We start from the raw sequence: 16,512 nt of genomic DNA on the forward strand, positions 1-16,512 counted from the left end.
CACATTACATACCGGATCATCCTCCAGGTTTCAAGGACCGCCTGTCCCATTTCTACCGGGCATGGTTGCGCATAACATCGGACCGCTGGGTCCTGCGCACAGTAAAGGCGGGCTATACCCTCCAGTTTTCCTCGCCCCCTCCCTGCCATCCCCCTTCCCCGTCCCTCTTCAGGGACCCCTCTCACGAGCAACTTCTCATGCAGGAGGTACAGACCCTTCTCGCAATAGGAGCAGTGGAAGAGGTCCCACCGGACCTAAGGGGAAAAGGATTCTACTCCAGATACTTCCTGATTCCCAAGGCAAAAGGGGGCCTCCGTCCTATCTTGGATCTGCGCGACCTAAACAAGTTTCTAATCAGAACGCACTTCCGTATGGTCTCCCTTGGAACTATTATCCCATCCCTGGATCCGGGGGATTGGTACGCTGCCCTCGATATGAAAGATGCCTACTTTCACATCGCCATCAATCCGGCCCACAGGCGGTTCCTGCGCTTCACTATCAACCAGCGCCATTTCCAATTTACGGTCCTGCCTTTTGGCCTGGCATCAGCACCACACGAGTATTCACGAAATGCATGTCCGTGGTAGCAGCCTTCCTTCAGAAGAGAAGGATGCGTGTGTTCCCGTACTTGGACGACTGGCTTCTCGCGGGCAGGTCGGAGGCCGAGGTCCGATCTCACGTGACACTGGCCTTGCAGATGTTCGACAGGCTCGGCCTCCTGGTTAACGTGCCCAAGTCCACGTTAGTTCCCACACAGAGACTGGACTTCATAGGTGCAACCCTGGACTCGGTGACCGCACGGGCAAGCCTCCCAGAGTCACGGTTCCTGACAATTCAGAGGATTGAATTGTCCAAAAATTCCCCACGACAACAGCAAGGTGTTGCATGCAACTCCTAGGGCACATGGCAGCCTGCACACATGTGGTCAGACACGCCCGCCTAAGGCTCCAGCCTTTGCAGTTGTGGTTTGCCCAAACGTACCGCCCCAACAGAGACCCCTTGGATCTAGTGGTGACGATCCCAGATCGGGTGTTGGGCTCGCTCCGCTGGTGGCTCGATCAACAGCAGGTCTGCGAAGGGATTCCCTTCGCCGCCCCACAGCCCACTCTGACGTTAGTAACAGATGTATCAGACCTGGGTTGGGGAGCGCATTTGGGGGAACTGCGGACCCAGGGGTTGTGGTCCAGAGAAAACAAACTGCTTCACATCAATCTAAAGGAGCTAAGAGTGGTTCGCCTCGCCTGTCAGACCTTCCACGCCACCATAGAAGGTCACAGCGTGGCAGTCCTGACGGACAACACTACCGCCATGTTCTATATAAACAAGCAGGGCGGGTCCCGGTCCTCTCCCCTCTGTCGCGAGGCACTCCAATTATGGGACTTTTGTATAGCCCATGCGATCCACCTCATCGCAACGTATCTCCCGGGGATCCAAAACGGCTTAGCGGACCGCCTCAGCCGATCCTACCGAATGCACGAATGGGCGTTGAGGCGAGACGTCCTGCATTCAATCTTCCGGAGGTGGGGCTTTCCCCGGGTGGATCTGTTCGCCACCAAGGACAACAGTCAATGCCCTCAGTTCTGCTCATTTCAGAACCTCAGCCCGGGATCATTGGCAGATGCCTTCACGATCCCCTGGGGAGGGAGCCTGAGGTATGCCTTCCCTCCGTTCCCACTCATACACAAGGTCCTCCTCAAGACCCGCAGGGACAGGGCGACAATTATACTCATCGCCCCGGCCTGGCCACGCCAGCATTGGTTCACAACCCTGCTGGAATTGTCCATAGCCGACCCGATCACCCTTCCCCTCCATCGTGACCTAGTCACACAAGACAAGGGTCGCCTGCTCCACCCGAACCTGTCATCGCTACATCTCACGGCGTGGTATCTCTCTGGCTGAACGATGCGGAACACAGGTGCTCTCGCCAGGTTCAACAAATCCTCCTTAGTAGTAGGAAGCCCTCCACAAGAGCGACCTACCTGGCCAAATGGAAAAGGTTCTCCCACTGGTGCGAGCCTCAGCACATACAGCCTTTACAGGCCTCTGTTCCGTTGATCCTGGACTACTTACTGCACCTCAAGCATCAAGGGCTCGCGCCCGCCTCGATTAGAGTGCATTTAGCCGCCATTTCGGCTTTCCATCCAGGAGAGTTGGGAATGTCAGTGTTCTCCAACCCCACAGTGGCCCGATTCCTCAAGGGGCTGTACAGGGTGTTTCCCTACTCGCGCCCGCCTGTCCCTGCGTGGAGTCTGAACCTAGTCCTGACAAAGCTCATGGGACCCCCCTTTGAACCCCTAGCCACTTGCTCCCTCACGCACCTTTCGTGGAAGGTGGCGTTTCTCGTGGCCGTCACATCGGCCAGGAGGGTATCGGAATTGAGGGCCCTCTCTTTATAACCCCCTTATACAGTTTTTCATAAGGATAAGGTGCAACTGAGGCCGCACCCCAAATTCCTCCCGAAAGTGGTATCGCAGTTTCACATGGGACAGGACATTTGTCTACCGGTGTTCTTCCCTAAACCCCATACGGACCCTCATCACCGCAGCCTACATACCCTTGATGTTCGAAGGGCATTAGCGTTCTACCTGGAACGGACCAGGTCGTTCCGCAGAACACCTCAGTTGTTCATTGCCATTGCGGAACGTATGAAAGGCTTGCCTATCTCGACACAGCGCTTGTCAGCGTGGATTGTGCATTGTATACGCACATGTCATGAGCTCGCCAATGTTCCGGCCCCAGAGATCCGGGCCCACTCGACTAGGGCCTAAGCGTCCTCAACGGCCTTCTTGGCGCAGGTCCCTATCCAGGAGATCTGTAAAGCGGCCACCTGGTCGTCCGTGCATACGTTCACAGCGCACTACGCGATCCATCATCAGACCAGAGAGGACGCGATGGTCGGACGGGCTGTGCTACAGTCAGTTGTACCTTGACTCCTACCCACCTCCAATGGTAAGCTTGGGAATCACCTAATGTGTAATGGACGTGAACAATCACTCGAAGAAGAAAGAACGGTTACTTACCTTCTGTAACTGTTGTTCTTCGAGATGTGTTGTTCACGTCCATTACACATTAGGTGTACGCGCGCCGCGTGCACGGACGTCGGAAACTTTTTCCCTTAGTGGCTCCCGTCGGGCCGGCAGGGCCCCCTCCTTCCCGCTAGAGCGGCGCCCCGCTCCAGGGTATATATATCCCTGCCGACCCGACCCCTCCGGTTCCTTCTTGCCGGAGACTCCGACAGAGGGGAAGGAGGGTGGGAAGTGTAATGGACGTGAACAACACATCTCGAAGAACAACAGTTACAGAAGGTAAGTAACCGTTCTTTTTCGTTTTATATGTAACCATTTGTTTCCAATATTGGTACTTTCTATCATTTGAGTTTCAGTTCTATGATGATAAACTTATTCTTGTTTTCAATATAAATAAATATATAATGTACTGTGTGTCAAGGAGAGTGGGGCTCCTGAGTTGAATCTTGCAAGATACGGTGTACGGTTCCTTTGGGAGCAGTGAATCGGAGAGTTTTGTAAATGTTCAGTGGGACAGGGCTGAACGCTCCAGAGGGGATGCTCGGAGGACTCAGGGATTGGAGTGTGCCTGTTTCTAATCTTTAGAAGAACTGTTAAGGCTTGGAAGTGCTCGTGTTGCCAGAGGCTGGTGGATTCAGGAAACTGATCCATAGGCAGCACAGATGAGACTCTCTCACACTAAGGGCAGGTGATAAGTGCCTCACAACACTGGGTATACCTCCAAGTGTCACACACTCCACTACTACTGCTCTTGATACACTGTGTAATGACCTCTTCCTGGCCAGATCTTAAGGCCATCCTCATTGACCTCTCCACTGCTTTAAACACCATCAGCCTCTCTCTTCTTCCTGAAATTTTGTCCTCCGTTGGCTTTCGTGGTTCAGTTCATTCATTGTCTCCTCCTGCTTCCCTGAGTGCTCTTTCAGTGTCTTATTTGCTGGATCATCATCCTCCCCTCGCCCCTTTTCTGGGGTTGTCCTTCAAGGCTTCATACTTGACCACCTTCTCTTTTCCATTTGCATTCTGTATCTAGGTATTCTTTTCCACAAGCATGGCTTTTATTATTGTCTCTATGCTGATGTCTCAAAAATCTACCTCAACTAATGAGTTATCTCCTTTTATCCAATCTGTTATCTCAATCTGTCCCTCTGACATCTTTTTAAGTCCAATGACATCTTAAATTTAATATGGCCAAAACTGAGCTTTTTATCTAGTTCCCCAAGCTCTGCCCTTCGTCCCCCCTCATTTCTGTATCACTGTGGACAATACAACCATCCTTCCAATCACTCTAACTTGTAACCTAGGTGTTATTTTTTGACTCTTGCCTCTCATTGGACTCTGTTCAGGCAGCTTCTAACTCTTTGCAACTAATTTTACACACATCTCTAAAATCTGGCCTTTCCTGTCTGTCTACACAGCCAAAACTCTTGTCCAAGCCCTCAACATTTTGTGTCTTGACTACTGAAATCTCCTCTTTTCTGGTTTTGACAACTGCAACTTTGCTGTCCTCAAGTGTATTTAAATTGATGATGTTGCTAAAATCATCTTCTTGCCTCTGTCACTCTGGCTACATCCATCCCTTCACAGTCTCTCCCCTGGCCCCATCTTTGTGTCTGTATCAGATACAGTCTTTACCTTTAATGTTCTTCATAACTTAGCCCCAACCAGCCTCATTGACCTACTAACCTACTGAGACATCAACTCCCACCTTAACTCTGCCAGCCTTTACTTACTCAACAGTCAGCTTCTCCTGTTAATACTGCTGCTCTTTCTCCCGTGCTGTCCCTAATGCACAATAAACACACTCCAATAATTCCCCAGCCACTACCTTATCTCCCTTCAAATCCCTCCACAATGTGATTCCACAAGGTATACAAATCTCTGCCTTCTGATTATGGCTAAGACAAATGACAAACTAACTATTCCTCTATCTTGTCCTTCTCCTGATCCCTTCCTCCCCATTTCTACCTCCAGTTTAAAAAAAAAAGAAAAAAGCAAATGCCTGCAATACATGTAACTAATAAACCTGGGACCAATTCTTCCCCATATTAATTTGCTTGTGTATTATAGCCCCATTCCCTACCCTTCAACTGTTTTGTATCTTTAGATTGTAAACCCTACAAGTCAGGAATTGTCTCTTTTCTGTGTTTGTATCCCATCCAGCACAGTGGGGTCCCAAATTATAATGGAGCCTTTGGGTGCTATCATAATATAAACCTTTAGTTCTACTGCTACTAGTAGGAATCAGCATTATGGAGTTCATCCCCATCCTGGGTAGTGGTGGGATTTGATGACAAGATAATACTATATTGGCAATCCTGATGGAGCTCTCTCTTGGGATCTTCTTAGACCTCAGTGGCTGAAGTGTGGATGTGCCAAGACCAGGATTTGGACCAGTGTATGAAAGAATATACCTATAATGACTAGGAATTTATAATAATCAGAACCAAATGAATGAGTATTCAGCCACACATCTACATTTGTTATTAGATTGTTCTACCTATCAGTGTGTATTGGTGCAGAAACACATACGCACCATGTTCCAAAATATGAACTTTGCTCATGGAGTTTAGGTGCTAACTCAAAATAATAGCTGTATTTTGAAAGTTGCCTATGATCTAGAATGTGCGTTCATTTAACTAAATGATACTAATTTTTAAGAGGAAATAATTGTGGGTGCTAGTCACGGTATGGAGGCATCTAGCTACCTGACTGCAGTGATTTGCGTGCATCAAATGTGAGATCAGGTGGGTAACCCCTTTAAAAACAAGGATTTATTTTCAACAAATACTTCCAGTATTGGCTTGTTAATTTTATTTTTATTCAGTACGTTTATTAACAGAATAAAAGTCCATCTTGTTATGTGTATCATAAAATATTGCTGAGATATCATAGTTATACATTAAAATGAGATACGTTGAAATATAATTTCCTGGCTAATTTTGGTGGAAGCTTCTAACTCACATCTGTCTTTTAACAAGCTCTGGAATTCAGTAGGTGAAACTCACTAGTATGTTTGCATAGTTAACCTCAACAGATCCCAGAAGACCTGAAATCTGTTGGTTTCCACTCCTGGGATATTTGCTTTCCCATTCTCTCAAGAGGAAAAACCATCTGTCTGCAATAGGAATTCTAGCAGCAGTCATGCTATTTAATTTTCAGAATTAGAAAAAGTGTTTGGATTCAAATCTGTAGTCTTCACTTGCAAAGGGTCCGACAGTCATGTGAATGCCACATCAGGCCAAATTCATATCTAGTACAAATCAGTAGAGTTACACTGGAGAGTAATCTTAGGCCATTGTATTTTCTCAATATGTAATATACAATTTCATATATGGATGTTGTAACATTAGTTTTTGGTTCTTGAAAAAAAGTCTTGCAAACGAACCCATTCTCATCTCCCTAACAGGACGTTTCTTATTGCTATGTGATGTGCCAGTAGAAGAAATGGCAAAATATAAGAAAAAATAAAAATGTAAGGCATACATTTACTTTAAAATTGAATTGTTTATTGGTATTTCTATAACTATCACCACCAAATTATCTGTTGTTGCACAGAAGAGAATTAAAATTCCTGTTCTAAAATTATTTCCAAAACACAACATGAATAACCATGACACACATTCCTGTGTTTTGAAAATAATTAGTAAGCAGTGGTAACATTGACATTTCAAGTAGACGCACTATCAGCTTGCTTATGCCATGTGCCAAAATTACAGCTTTTCTCACAATTATAGTAATGTGGTGGGCGGAGTTGGGATTGATATTAAATATGGTGTATTTGTAATCTGCCACTTCTTTGTTGAGAAACTAAAAATAATATAATGAACAGTTGTGTGAGGAAAACAAAATGATGTTTTGTACTCTCACTGCTGGCTTTGCAGTAGTTAAGTAATGAGAAATGTCCTCAGTGCTGTTTTCATCCAGCAATGCTAGAAAGATGCTTTTATGTGAGAAAGGACTTCTATATGTTAAAGTTGTTATTAAATAACAACAACAACAAAGCCAAGTAAATTTCAGCTGCATTCAGAGCACACTAAAAATTAGTCTTGGCCAGACAGAAAAGGGTAAAAGGTTCATAAAAAGATGTTTTATTTTTAAACTTTTAAGACGCTATTAATGATAAATGCTTTTAAAAAGCTATAAAATGAACTGGATTTATGAATTTATAAATGTTGAAAGACAGCTTTATGGGAACAAGCTTTTTTTCTTGTATAGTATAGATTGGCATGTTTGTTTATGTTCTAAATATATATATCTTGATTATCAAAAATTTACTTGTTTGATTACTGTCATTTCAAAAGAGCCAGTGTCCTCCTTCTAAAGACTTAGACTTATTTTTCAGTTGTACAGTATATTAATTGTCAGAGGGCTAGTTAGAGTAATATTGAATACGAAATGCAATATGAAAGTGATCTACAAAAAGAATGCATTACTATAGTCAAGCTGTTGTATCCTGTTAGTTGATGTTGCATGTTGTATTTAATAAAGCGATACCTTTATTAAATGAGGGAATGTTTGTGTTGGGAAGATTGGGGGTGAAGAAAAAAGGCTAGGGAGCGAGGGGAGAGACTGATAGAGACAGATAATGTGAGGCAGGAAGGGAGAATTGTGAGTGGCGCAGGAGGGCTAAAAGGATGGGAAGGGGAGGGGTGGCGTAAATGAAAAGGAGGTGAGGGATTGATGGAATGGGGGAAGAAATTAATAGCAGCTTTCACATTCCAAAGGGAATAATCTAGCTTGGGTTTCTAATATAAATTTAGATGTAAAAGTCGGTGAAAATGAAACTCTGGTCTTTAATATTAAATATCCATATAATGTGGAAAAGTGTAAAAATATATATGATGAGCTGGTTTACTCTACTATAAAGTATTTCCTGAAATTTCACAAAGATGACACCAAAGGCCCTGATCCTGCAGAGATCCCTGAGCTTAACTTTACACATTGTAAAGGATTCTGTTGACTTCAGTGGGAGGACTAGTTTGTAAAGCTAATCACATTTGCAGGATTAAGACTTATTCTGGTAATCATGATGTCCTGATAGTGACTTTGTAGATACTGTTGAGAATGTAATTTTACTGAGCCCCTATTTTCAGAAAATGTAAACTTTTAAATGATCCCCTTTGACTTTTATTTTCTCATATTACATCCAAAGGTGACTTTTTAAAGATTTTTGAGAGTTTTGAGTCATACAGCATCAGTTTCACATAGGTCAGCACTTTTTAAACTAAACAGCTTATTTTTAAAATTTTAACTTGTGCATCTTACTGATGACAAATGTCTTGAACATATTTGAAGTGGTTGCATACAAAAGTAATAAAGTTATATGTGGGATGCAATTTTCTTCTACGGGATACTAAGGTGTGAACTGATGAGCCAGATGTTCACAAACTGTATTGTGTATGTATCTGGAGTTTCACATTTGGAAATGTACTAACTATTTGTTTGTTTGTTTGTTTATATTGTAGTAATGTCTAGAGATCTCAACAGAGATCAGGGCCCCATTATACTAGGCAGTATGAATAAGGCACATAGTAAGAGACAATCCCTGGCTGCAAAGCCTATAGTCTACAGTACACAACATAGACAAAGGATGGGAGGGGAAACAGGCACAGAGAGGTGAAGTAACTTGCCCATGGTCACAGAACAGGTCTGTGTAATAGAACCCATGTCCTTTGACTCTCAGTCTGGTATCGTATCACTGGACCACACTTTTGTCTTGTATTATAGTCAACTGCACATGCTCTGTGTGTTTATTTGAACAGTCAATATTGTGGTAATTAAAATAAACACACTAGGCACATTGCTCTATGGTATCAAGCGGTCAGCTATAGTTCTTTTCATTTTAAAAAATACATAAGAACGGCCATACTGGGTCAGACCAAAGGTCCATCTATCCCAGTATCCTGCCTTCCGACAGTGGCCAATGTTAGGTGCCCCAGAGGGAATGAACAGAACAGGTAATCATCAAGTGATCCATCCCCTGTCGCTTATTCCCAGCTTCTGGCAAACAGAGGCTAGGGACACAATACAATACAAATGAAAGGACAAAGAAACTAAGGAATAAATGGATGCTGATCCACTTTGCAGGCTCCCAAATCTGCCCAGGTTTGCTCTGTGAAACAGCTCCGGGGCAGACTTGGAGGTAAGGAAGCATTTTCCCCACTATGCAAAATCTACAGCAGTGTCATGTTTATGGTTCAGAATGTGCATGTACAAAAGTCAAGGAATTCTGAATTCTGATTCTGAGAACACTTATTCAGTCATATTATGTGCGTATATTAAACGTTCAAGCTAACACTGTGTACAGTAATACAAAATAGTACATATGCCTAAGAAGGGACTGAGGTGCAGTTGGTCTAGGAATTCCAACTTTGAATGATGTATTTGAATAATATCTTTTGTATTACGTCAGTTGCCTTTCATATGGCATTTCTGACTGTAATCTCCCATAAAATTAAAACTCTTCTCCAGTTCAAAATTTCACATTCTGGGTTAGCCCTCTGCTTTACATGTTTGTCTGAGATCATGCTAAGCCAGTTGGCCCTAACTTAAATATTCAGCAGACTTCTGATAATTGTGATAACCCTTATAGGCTGGTGAGCATGGCAAATTAGCAAAAAGATGATTGATCTTTTTTATATGCAGTTTTATCTTCAACCTTTCCTGGCTATGTGTTATACTATAGTAATAATTTCTTCTCTAAGGTATTTGCCAGTATCTAGATTTGCACATCTATTTACAGTTGCCTCGAAGCCTCATAATTACAATACAGCTGAAATGTCCATTTTCTTTCCTTGACTACAAATAGGGATCAATCGAATTTTAAATGACTGCTTACGGGCTAGCTTCCAATCATGACCTTTGTAAATGATTAGAGCTCACCACTGTTCCTATCTACCTTGAAAGGGTAAGCGGGCAGGTCTGTCTTACTGGCATTTAATCTGGAAGACAGCCAAAGATATTTGAGCTAAAAACCTAATATGAGTTGGCAAAGGGAAGTACATATAGACCTTTGCACTACCATAGAGACATTATGCCCATGTTTCACTTTGGTATTTAATTATTTTATCTTATAGATGATTGAGTTGTATGGATGTGCTTAATTTTTGTGTTGAAATTATCATGCAAACTTTAAGTTGCAAAATAAACAATAGAACTTAAATTCACAGTAGGAGGAGATGTCAAAGAATAGCCAGATTTAAAACGTTAAATATACTACACTTTAAGCACTCTCTTTCTTTGCCAAAGAAGGTTAACATATGCAATTAATCTAGTTAGAATAAATTGCAAAAAGAAGTAATATAAAATCCAAAATGATGCAGGAAATAAGACATTTCATACATTTCTGCTTTTTTAAACAGAAAGTGAATGAGAAAACACACAGCATGTTCTGTTTGTTTATTTAAGCACCTGATCACTCAGCAGTGATCAGCAAATTCAGATCTTTCATTGTCTGTGCAATTTGCAGTTAAATAATTACTGAGTCATTTCTAAGCACTCCTGCCAATTCATGTTTTCTGTCACTGAGGAGGTGTGCTTGTCCCAGTACAACCTGTCAAACCTCAAGCCACCATTGAAGCACTTGAAACAGTGTCTTATGATCTTCTATGGAGGTGGAGCAGTTAAATCAGTGAGAGATTAGAAAGCAAAAACCTCTTCTGAACAAACCAAATCATTGCAAAAAATAAATAAATGTGAAAGTAATGCTGAGACTTGAATGATTGTGTCTAATTAAAATGTATGTGCTACATTACCTAACCATGATTTTAATTGCTTTTGTACAATGTTAACACTACGCTTTTTGTGCACTTATCTGTGGAAAATGTTTGTGCTCATTAACTCTTTCTAAAGGGATTGTAGAATGTGTGATGAGTAAAACAAACTGACCTTTTCAGCAGAAGGCTATCATATTTTTTCCTATTTTCTGTTCTTCCTCTTTTTGCAACAAATAGTATCTAACTTGTAGATCAAATATGTTGCTTTCCTTGCTCCATTCTGTGACTAAATCTGGTGTTAACTAAACCCTAATCCCTTACAGTAATTGGAAATTCAACTTTTCATTACCATGTTGCCAGAAATTTTTTTTACTAATGTTCAGATATAGGGATTTTTGAGTACTTTCTGAAAATGAATATTAAGTGTAGGTGAAATGGTCAAAATAAACTTCAGATTTTGAAATGAAAGGAAATGTTTGAATTATTGTACTATTTTGGCTTTTTATTTGTACTTAGAGTCTTCATAGAAGTCATAGCCTGGAGATGTATAGTACATACTACTTGCCAATGAAATAAATTCCAATGTTTAAGGGTGGGATTTTCAAAGGAAGCTCAGTGATTTGGAGAACAAATCCCATGGAAACCATTGTGCACCTAAGCCACTGTGATACTTTTGAAAATCTTACCCTGACATTGCATGTTTGAGTTGTTAAGATCTGGCATAGCCATATACAGCATGATCCCGTGAGACATTTGGGCACTCTCAACTTTCACCACTTTGCATGATCAGGCCTGAGAGTAACATTTGATATGTGAGTGAAATTTAAAATTATATATTTTTTCCATGTAATAGATGCAGCAACAAGAACTAGCACAGATGAGGCAGAGGGATGCCAACCTAACTGCATTGGCAGCTATTGGTCCACGGAAGAAACGGAAGCTTGATTCAGCTGGCTTACTTACCATAGGAGGAGAGGTAAAAGAACCAACAACAAAAACTATTAAATGTATTGTGAAAATCAATGATTTTGGAAACACACTAGTAATTACTGTGGAATACTCCTGAGTACAAATCATAACTACAGATTCTGAGAGTTGGTATTCTTAGTGGATTATGTAATGTGGCAAAGATGATACAAAAATATTGAATCAGAAAAAAATAGAGTCCAGATTCTTTGATTTACCACCCAAAATCCAGAGACGATAATGTGGAATAAATTTAGTCTAAAATGAGATCTCCATTATCTTAAACTTTCAAGAATCATCTTTCAATATATAATTTTTCTTTGACAATAATTAAGAATTAAACCAGAAGGACTTAAGCCTCTATCTAAAAATGTTTTTAGAATGCTTTTAATATTAATGGTTCAGGCTAGGCAACCAGTGACCTACACAGGAAAGGTGAAAAGAAAGAACAAGTAAGGGAGAAATATCATTAGCAAGTAGTTGGTGTTGCTTGAGGTGTGGGTTGCTTGTGTGTCGTGTTGGTAACGGTCAGTCTGTGTTACAACTGTGTTACAAAATGGCTGCCCCCTCACACTGTGAAAGCACAGTTCCATTTTTATAGTGTAGGCAGGACTGTATACTATACAGAACAGCTGTCTCACTGATCCAGGCTAAATCATTGAATGTTGCAGCATATATGTTTTAACATGCTTCAAACCACTGGTGAAGCATTCAGACAGAGTATCTCCACAGAAGTGCATGAAAGAACAATTCTTCTTTGTGCTAAAGAGCATACATCCATTACAATGGGTACTTCAGCCTGGATGCAGGACCAGATTTGTTGGTAGGCATTCCCTCGTTGCCTATGATTTCCCTCAAGTTCCGGCTGCCAACTCCACCTGCACAGCAGCAGGCATGTTTAATTCCTACCACAGAGCTTCATGTCCTCTGACGCACATGTATTTTTAGTGTAAACCCACCCTAAACAATCTATCTGGTTTTGTGCATGATTGCCTCTCCTCTTCTCGTCTCTCCGATTCAACGGATTTAATACACTGTGTGAGTAACCACAACAATACAGGTGGAGAAACATCCATAAGAACCTTATCTGGATGAAGGATGGGATTATCCATCAATACCAGGTCTGTTTAAAAATGAAGACTTCGGTTAAAGGATGGGTCTTTTATACCCTTGAGCCATGGAGAAGGGCAGTCAGGGAGCCCCCAGCTGTCACTGATGTTGAAAAATCATACGGTGGGGTAGAGGCTGCTACTTCTTCTTCACTTGATCATTTGGAGCTGAAATAAGGGGAATTTTTCAGCCTGAATAATTACTGCATAACCCTCTTTGTCCTTGACTGGCCTGTTTCTGAGTGGTCAGCAAAGGAGCTTTTAGCTTCCAACCTTCTGTCGACTGATGAAGAACCTGTGGGTTGTGTTTGTTGGAATATGTGCTAGACAGAATCTGAATTCACCAATGGAAAGGGTTAGTATTGGTCAGTTGCTTAATGGATACTGCCGAGAGTGTAGAAATCCACTGAAATAGGGAGCAGCCTTTGTGACCACATAATCACAAACTGTGGGCCTGCAGTCACAGAAGGTGTTAAATCCTGTACATAGTGCTTAATGAGTAATATTAAAGAGTATAACAGGGAAAGTGTAGAAGGAGCATCATGTGACGTTTTAGCCACAGGAATCCCATTGACTGTAATGAGTTGTTTGGCTGTTACCTCATTCAGTACTTGAAAATTTTACTTTCTAAAAGTTCAAAACAATGAGAAGATGCAATCTACTATTGAAGTTAAGTATCATATTTAGAAAAGATCTGAATGTTCATTTACATATGTAATTCTTATTGATTGCAAAGTTAGCTATTTCTCCCTCTACATAATGCAATTGTCAGTTACTATTTCAGTTTTGTCTCTCTTTCCAGTATTTGTGTACATGGTTTTTTAAGGTACTTACATTGGAAGCATTTTTTATGGATGTTGCATAACAGCAGGATTTATTTAGGACTCTTTAGTGCAAAGATCTGATGCTTCTGGTAATGCAGAAAGTGCTCTTTATTTTACAGTAAGTTGTGATAATTGAACTAACTACAGACATTTAGTATTGCTTGGATTCATCTCTCTGCTTGGGCCAGAAAACACATTGGTAATTAATACTGGTTAAAATGATAATTCATATTTAGAATATGTATCATTGTGAAAAAGCAATTTCAGATACTGGGATAATTTCACCTTTGCTGAGATGAAAGGATTTTGCTTACACAAACTGTGTAAAGAAATATTGCCACCTATCATGAAGAAATAGAACCATCGAAACATATTTTCCAATATACTAAGCAAATTCACTGTGATGTAATTTTAAAATAAGTTAAACTTATGATTCCTTGAAATGTTAGTTGTGTTTGTGAGAGAGAATAGGTAATAACGTAAGTTTTCTTTTTTCTTAAGCAATTGATTAAATACTCCGCTACACACTTCAGTTGATGTCAGTGGTGTAATTTTAAATAAGGCTATGAAATAGGAACAAAACTGTTGAACTGACCTGCTATCAAAAGGTGTGTTTGATAATAAAACCAAGAGTTGGTGGGTAATTTGTGTTATATTTATAAAGAAAATATATTTCCTTTTAGTTCTGTCTGGGCTAACTCACAGTAGTTCTCTGTTGCTTTATCTTCTCATTCTCTATATGCTTCACTCACTTTGTGTTTAGTCCTTTCCTTGTCATCTTTCCTTTATGTGATCCTGTAGAAATGCAACTTCCTCTGTAGCAGCTCATAGCCCAAACCAACATTCAGGCTGTTTATTACTATATTAATGTAGTTTAATTCAAGAGGAGAGGGAGGGGGAAAAGGGAATGTATGATGCCTTTCAGAGAATTGAACTTGATCATTTCAGTAGGTTCTTTTTATTTGTTCATCTGATGATTTCTAATGATGTTTTGAGAAATTAGATCCAAAATATTAACATTACTTTGACTGAAGGGCTTGGATTTTTGTGGCAGGGTTTTGAATTTTGGACCCTTCTATTGTTTTGTGAACCTCAAGTGTTTAAAAATCATGAGTCAGTGTTCCCAAAATCATAAGATTTTAATAATAATAATAATAGACTTTGGGCTGTTTTGCCTTTTTTCATTTGGAACCTGTATGGTTCATGTTTTCAAGCTTTTCTCTGGAACCATGAGGGTTAGAAACTTGATTTTCTTTATAAAGCAGAGATTCTAATGTAATTGCAGGAACTGGGACTTTAAAAAAAATACTAAATATCACTAAATTCCTGATGAATTTGCAAGAGTTGCTTCTAATAATTCAAAATCTGTCTGAGTATCCTTATACAGGTAGCTAAATTTGTATATTCCATGGAGTGAAAGTGCACAAGTTAAGTGCAAATATTTGTCTAGATTAAGCAGTAATATTAATTAACACATTTTGGCTCTTCATCAAAAGAGACAGCTAGTGTCCCAAAATATGTAAGTATGAAATATATGTTTGAAATATCTGAGATTATCGTTTGTTTAAATATCAAGTGAAAGCAGCATGTGAAGGCCCCTCTCCTGGTACTTGCTGGCACAGATGTTTTTTGAATACTGATCTTTCAACAGCAGCTTCAGGGCTAGTTCAGTGAATCACCACTTATTGAAGACAATCATTTCAGAGATAAAGAAAAAGAACCTCTAACATAGTGGAAGAGCCACCATCTTAAAAATACATAGCAAGCTAACCCCAGACCTCCATCCTCTACCAGAAAAAAAAAATTGCTGAACTGAATTGCAGAATATTCAGTATCAAGTCCTGGGGATCAGTAGCAGGATTGAGGTCCAATACCTTGTTTCCCTTCAGGACTAGAAAGCATATCTTTATGTCATCCAGGGATAGCGATTCCCATATAGTCCTGGAAGGTCCCAAAATGACTGCACTTTAAAATGGTGACATTTGATATATAGAAAAGCTGATTTAGGTCAGTTTAAGTAGTATTCTAACTGCATATAAAAGACTCCTTATACTCCTTCCAGCCTTCTTCCCAGATGGTGACAATAGATGGGTAGTTACAGCTTGCCTTGAAGGTCACAAGACCTAGGCTATGGCAGATTGGTTGAAAAGATCAAGGACCCCTCCCAGAGAATGCCTTACCAGCAGCTCTCTCATTGTAATGGAGACTCCAGCTGAAGTGCCTCTATTGATCTCAGCTGCAGCAGTATGACATGAGGAATGCAGTGATCTTTCCAGGGAACTAGATCCCAAACCAGTTAGACCTTTGCAGGATTAAAGGCAATACAGTGAGTTCCACTTGGAAGCCAGGGTGAATTCCAGAGCACTTGGGGTAATGTGCTCTTGGCATGGAACCCTTCTTAATAAGCAAGGCACCACATTCTGCACCACCTTCAGCTTCTAAATGGTACCGAGTGCAGCTCCACATAGAGTGCTCTACAGCACTCTAATGTTAAGGTGATAAACGGGCAGCAGGATGGGTTTGTAGTTAAGGCATTGGTCTGGGGCTCAGGAGATCCGTGTTCATTTAAAAATTCTGTCACAGACTCCTGTGGGCCGTAGGTAAATTGCTTGATCCTCCCTATGCCTCAGTTCTCTATCTGTATAATAGGGCTAGTAATACTTCCTTACCTCTCAGAGGTAATGCAAGGATAAATTTAGCCCAGGATCTAACCCACCCAAATTATGCACCCGTGTTACAAATGGAACGCTCAGTCCTTGTAGTAGGGATGCCAACATAAGCTCTTCTGGATGCCTCCCACCTTCCACCAGCTTTCACTGTCTTGTCCAGATTAAGTCATATCCAAGCCCCAGCTTCATTTAGATACTGG

General features: G+C 41.1%; 1 protein-coding gene across 1 annotated transcript in view; it reads left to right on the plus strand.

The window, feature by feature from the left end:
• Window positions 1–16,512, plus strand: part of LOC117886407 (transcription initiation factor TFIID subunit 4-like) — a 209,123-nt gene that overhangs the window by 139,290 nt on the left and 53,321 nt on the right. Inside the window, 1 exon segment of the mRNA XM_034788161.1 lies at window positions 11,598–11,720. Coding sequence (XP_034644052.1) covers window positions 11,598–11,720 — 123 coding nt within the window.

This window comes from Trachemys scripta, chromosome 13, assembly GCF_013100865.1.
Source record: "Trachemys scripta elegans isolate TJP31775 chromosome 13, CAS_Tse_1.0, whole genome shotgun sequence".
Lineage (NCBI taxonomy): Eukaryota > Metazoa > Chordata > Testudines > Emydidae > Trachemys > Trachemys scripta.